The 6,018-nt window shown below is 38.0% G+C and overlaps 1 protein-coding gene across 1 annotated transcript; it reads right to left on the bottom strand.

Annotated features, from left to right (window-relative positions):
* Nucleotides 1–1,174: 1,174 nt before the first annotated feature.
* On the bottom strand, nucleotides 1,175–2,431 carry LOC139708293 (allatostatin-A receptor-like). Its single transcript, XM_071620258.1, has one exon. The coding sequence runs from the start codon at nucleotides 2,429–2,431 to the stop codon at nucleotides 1,175–1,177; it is 1,257 nt and encodes a 418-aa protein (XP_071476359.1).
* Between the last annotated feature and the right edge of the window lie 3,587 nt (nucleotides 2,432–6,018).

Raw genomic sequence — 6,018 nt, 5'->3', positions numbered from 1 at the left:
CTTTAGAAAACATCTTACCCTTATGCATACACACACAAAAAAAAAAAAAATGTGTCAAAAAAATTGTGTTTTAATCGTTGGTAATTGATATGTAATCACAATTCGTACTATTGTGTCGCTCATGGTCTGCCAATCAAATACAAAAATTAAAAATAAAAGGGTTTCGTAGAGCAGATCGCGGGTTTTATGAACAAATTCGATCTTAAAAAAGATACTATTTCTTATCACAGTGTTGGTAAAATAATCATAGTAATACAATTCTTAGTTTATCAATGAATGTGTTATACCGGTATCACAAGCGACAAAGATATGTTCTTGTTTCATTCCTTATTGTATTTGAAGTATTTTTTTTTCTGTATATATAATGTCATGTTGTATCAAAAGTATAACGCTGCAAAACGCTACAATTCTACTGTTTGTCGTGAAGATATTATATTCAAGAGTTAACTGTCGAAGGAAATAAATTTGAAAATCTAAAGCATTTTTTTTTTTGTACGCAATCTTTTGTTCTGCAATGACATGTTATAATTATGACAATGGTTACAGCAGATGCAACTTTGGAAAAGAAAAATTTAATACTGGGGAAAAACAAACGTGAAATAAATCGGTAATAGTGGTGACGGTGGTAAATCGACGTTATGAGAGAACATCTGACCTTGGTGTAAAATAGAGCACAGTAATTGATATCAGTTTGCATGGTGACTCTAATGGAATATATCAAACTTGGTGGAGTTATCTATTATTAGTCTGTCACACAATACAAGAGTAGATGTGCATATATTTCATAATATATGTTACGTATGCTCCATAATTCCCTTCGGAATCCTGATAACGTCGACAATTGAACAACAGAGCACTGCGTTTGTCAATTGCGACACCAGATGGACACATGGCAATTACTACTACCGATTTTGTTATTGTTTTTGTTGTTTTGTTTTGTTTCGTGTGTTAACCAATCTAGTTTGGACTATAGATGTGCAGGTGCTGAGTTCACTTCTAAAGGAAATAGACTATAAAGGGACATTGTATTCCCTGTTTTAATTACATTGGGATATACCTGCCGACTAGTCAAGATTTAATTTTCCCCCAATGAAAAACTCTAGCTTGTCCAGCCCTGTCATTCAATCAATGTGAGCTTTTATAACTAGAAGGGCACACACTTCAGTATTTAGACTCAAGCGGCATAAATTTCTGCCTTTGGCTTAGTCGCAGGCCCAAACAGTGGGATATCGTCCTTCGCACTTGATCCTGGGATGATCAAGCTCTTGATGGCCGCGCGAAACTTGGGATAACGTGCCGCGTAGATAAGTGGATTCGCACAGGAATTTATAAACGTCAGTAGAGTAAGAGCATCATGGATTGGACTGAACAGGAATGGTAGAAGCTCTCCCCTCAATGTGGATATAAGCAGGGAGAGCTGGTTGGGCCCGATGGTGAGAATGTAAATCACAACTATGATAAAGGTCAACTTGACAACGCTATTGCGCGCCTCCACATGAAAAGACCGCTTTGCCTGACGATGCGCTACGGCTCTAGCCATCTGCCCTGGCTCTCGGCGTGACTGCCGATTCAGTGACACTGCAGTGATGATTTGGGTGACGATCATAACGAAAGCGGGGATAAAGAGGCGTAAGAAACAGATGTACACGGGAGTTGCTATCAATACAACCGGAGATTTCCTTGACATTTTGCACTTATTATCGGACACTTCATACGCCTCGACTGAGAATAACGCCGAGGGAATTGAGAAAAGCCAGACCGTTAACAAGAACAAACGTACGTTTCTCCGGGTAAGGACTCGTTTGAAATGCAGAGGGTAAACCACTGCGATTAGGCGTTCCGCAGACATTCCTGTCAAAATGTATGCCGAGGAGTGAGCACACACCCACATTAGATAGTTGGTAAAAATCACCTTGCAGTAGAGCGCTCCTAGAACAGTCCGAGGTACGTAGATTGCTGTTGGTGTTGGTATCATGAAGACCGAGGTGCTTAGATCAGCCACTGCCAGGGCCCCGACGAACGTGTCGATGGAATTCGATATAGTTCTGTGTTGGGCCAAAGCAATGACAACCAAGCCGTTGCCGACGATGCCAAGGCCGGAGAAGAAAAACTGCAAACCGACCGCCACTGACCATCCGTATTGCCATGTCCATCCCTCCTGAACATTGGTGTCTTGGTTAGCCCCAGTTGAGATGAATTTGTTATCATGTCTGTTCTCTTCGACCATGTATATAAGTTTAATAGATGTGTCTTCAGTTTTCATATAGACTGAGCCTGCGTCATTTTCCCCTAACTTACCGTTGGGCCAATTGAGGTAGGAATCCTCCGCCGTTGCCACCACCGAGGGATATGGTGAATCAGTCTCATGGCGCGCTCGAATGGTAAATATCAGGAGAAAGTTGGTTATGACGCTTAGTCCTCTTCGCACCATTATTCTGTGTAATGTCCACACGCTGTAAGGGGAAAACGAAGAAGAATATTACATCTCCTTTGAATGCACAGGGTATTTGTTTCTTTCTTGATAAGTTGATAGATTTATAAATTTATCAGTAACAACGAATTTCATTAACAATTGAGACATTATTTTTAATCACAATATTGGATTTTTAAGGGGCCCTGAAATCCAAATGCAGGTTGATTTGTGATGATTTATGATACCTCAACATCTCTTTTGCGGTGAAACATATATCTAGAAACATTCCACATATTCTTTAAACATTTTTTTTTCTTCTATCGTTCTTCAGATTACTTGGGAACGTTAAAAAAAAACCCTTCCAAACCTCATCTGTCAATCATTGCTAAAGTGCTGAAATGTTTAACAAAAAACTTGGAATGCACCTTCCCCTCGACTCAGCATAACTTGCATGATCCCTCGCCATGTCTTTTGCCAGTCACACAGAGCTTTAGCTTTAGATTACGCGAAAACGCAACCTACAACAACAAAAAATAAATAAATAAAAAGCCTACCATATGATATTGTGTCTCATTTAGCTCTCCCCGTCGGGAATTGAGCGGACGTTAAAATAACACAGAACGCGGAAGTGCGAAGTGCGACTTTGTGCATGTTCAGAACAGTCCCCCCCCCCCCCCCGAACGTTCTCGTCGCGAGACTCTCTAGTTCCTGTTATTATAAAGCGGCGCTGCCTTGAGCCACAGAACTCTATTATGGAAAAGGCGTCACAACTACAACTAAGTTGCATAAGAAGGGGCAGTTTCTTCATAAAAGGCCAGCGACAGGCCAGTGTTGTAATCATGTCTTTGACGATAAATAAAACAAAACAAAATAAAACAAAGGGGTGTTGACATATTATACATCAGGTCCATGGTCCTATTCTGGATATATGGCAGGTAATGACAATTTTACAAGGACTAACAGTGAACAAAAATTACATTCCCCCGTGTAATACACATATTACATTCTCTTACATTTCTGACTGTTGAAGTGTTAATCCAACTGTACTGTTTACATTTTTTCTTTGTAAATATTACATGAATTTGAGTGGTTAAGTGTCAATAACCAATAAATCATCTCGCTATTTTTTTTCAGAATACACAATTTATCACTTTTATAACTGATCAAATGAAATTCCAAAGAGTTATTACATTTAATATTGCGAGATACATGTATTTCCAAATATTTGAGTGTTACTCCAGTTATGCTTAATTTTATGATCAAGTGCAAAATGTCGATCCAGTAATTTATTTTACATATTACTATTTTTTATATTTTTTATAGAAAATGTATTTCTTATAAATTTCATCTTATTTATTTTCACTTGATAAAACATGCATACATCAAAATGTTACAATGGTATGACAAGTATAACATGACAATGTGACAAAAACAAACTAACACAAACAACCAAAGATATCAAGTGAAGGGGTTAGTGAGAAGGTAATGGGCCTTATTTAAAACTAACCCCGGAAAAGTAAATGCAGCGTCATGTCTCTTCTTTCTATAATACATACACTCACACATACACACGCATGCATACACTGACAAAAAACATACACCAGCACATTAACAATACACAAGATGCCATTTTCACAAACACTCCCCTAACATGCCAATTTCTTAAAAATTCTGAAAATGATATCAATAACTTCCAGAATACCTTTCAAGTAAAAAACGCTTGAAAACTTTCTTAAAACTTGTCACTGTTTTCTTACATTTCACATCAGAGTGGATAGAATTCCAGATTTGAGGGCCTTGAAAAAATATTGACTTTTTGTAAGAGGATGTTCGAAAAATTTCTACAATTTCTTTTGCCATAATTATGATTATCTCTGTTTAGTTTGAAATAACCAAGTAATGATACAGGTTAAATATCATTATAACATAAGAACATTATACTGCACTACGATACTAAGTGTCTTACATACTTACGTCATAATATGTAAGTGATGGAAGTCCCCCATTCTGTTCTTTTCTTGCATAGAATATGGTGAATGATAAAACTACTGTATATCTATAAATGTTTTGTTAGAGCGTAGTGGAACTGTGTTTGGATTGACATGTTTTTAGTAGGCCTTCCGGTCGTTGTTTGTTCTCAAGTGTTATCTGCCACTCGATGGCAAGAAAGGAAGGTTTATAGTCATTGCGTTTTATTTCAGTCAGTGATACTTTGTATTTCATTACACATAGTCACACAGAATGCAAAACAGTTAGGGCCTACATGCATTGTTTAAAACAAGCAAATACATGGCGTGAAAGATAAGTGTTCGTTTGCCAATTGGCACAGAATACCCTATAGATCTGTAAGTAATGTCCACAGCTTACTCGATAACAGTTATGGGAGATATTCGTAGTTCAAAAGTTTTGATAATCGAAATCGTTACTCTGAAAATGAGAAAAAAAAAAAGGTTTATAAGATTGGAACATTTGTGGCGTTATTCCAAAGTTCGTAATAAAAAAAAATGAAAAAAAAAAAAGATTTAAGACAAGAACGTCTGTGGCGTCATTCCGAGGTTTGTAAGTCAAAACAAACCTCGGGAATAACGTCTAAGATAAATCATTTTAGTATCACCTCATGACTGGTTGATTCTAAATCTTACCTGTGTTTTCCAGGTCTTCCTCTTCAGTCAAGCAGTTCTTGACGCACTTTAGATGCAAAGGTTGGGAAGAGTTATACCGATGAACAACACCGACTGACAACGAACTCCATCAATCTTACTGGCGTTTTGGATGAGATGACTAATGATCTTAAGCGACGCCTTTGCGCATGCGCGATATTGAGAGAATGTACAGACAAGGAAACGTGTAAACCTCGTCATGAATAATAATTCAGCTTGCTCTAGGAGGACTCTTAGAAGATCACGAAGAGACTGTTTGCAATATCCCCCAGTACTATCATTGGTGTATCCTTCTGATAGCAAAAGCAATTCAAAGCGTGCAATCATCCTTAAAGTTTGAATAGAATGTGAATGCTAAGGACTGGACCAGGAATTGCGCGCGCAGTGATTGGCAAATTCCAAAGTAACTCACTTGATATTGTTGTAATTGTTATTGTTGTTATGCGAAGTTTTCATTTCTTCGCAATTTTTCATCTCTTCCGGAAAGACTACCTTACCCTCCTTGTGTATATCCCTCTCTATTATGTTGTTCTTTCTATTAAACCTCCTCCCCCTTTGAGTCTGTTAAACTTGGCGTTAATGTGTGCACCCTGCATCTACGGTATTAACACAGGTTCACGTTGTAAACTTAACATTTTCCAGTCTACGTCCTTCGCCTTTTTACCCACAATGTTGTAGCTCTCTCTCTGTCTCCCTCTCTCTTTGTCTCTCTACACCCACTCACACTCTCCCCGTCGTTCTATTCAGTCCAATCATCTGAAGAATCTACCTTCTACTGTGAGCCTAGCTGGGACAAATGGACAGCCACTCTTTTTCTTTTTTTCGTGGAAGAGCCTTTACTGCATCGTTGTTATGAAGAGGAAAAAAGAAAACTCTTCCCTCTAGAAACATGACAAACACAGCAATTGTAATACTATATTGTTGACAATTCCAACTACCCTCCTC

Source organism: Diadema antillarum, unplaced genomic scaffold (assembly GCF_040938485.1).
Source record: "Diadema antillarum isolate AM-2024a unplaced genomic scaffold, OU_Dant_1.0 seq00001324_RagTag, whole genome shotgun sequence".
Lineage (NCBI taxonomy): Eukaryota > Metazoa > Echinodermata > Echinoidea > Diadematoida > Diadematidae > Diadema > Diadema antillarum.
This window is presented reverse-complemented; position numbering and strand designations above follow the sequence as displayed.

Bases quoted from the DNA above. Each gene is read 5' to 3' on its own strand.
- LOC139708293 (XM_071620258.1), bottom strand. From the start codon at position 2,431: ATGGTGCGAAGAGGACTAAGCGTCATAACCAACTTTCTCCTGATATTT.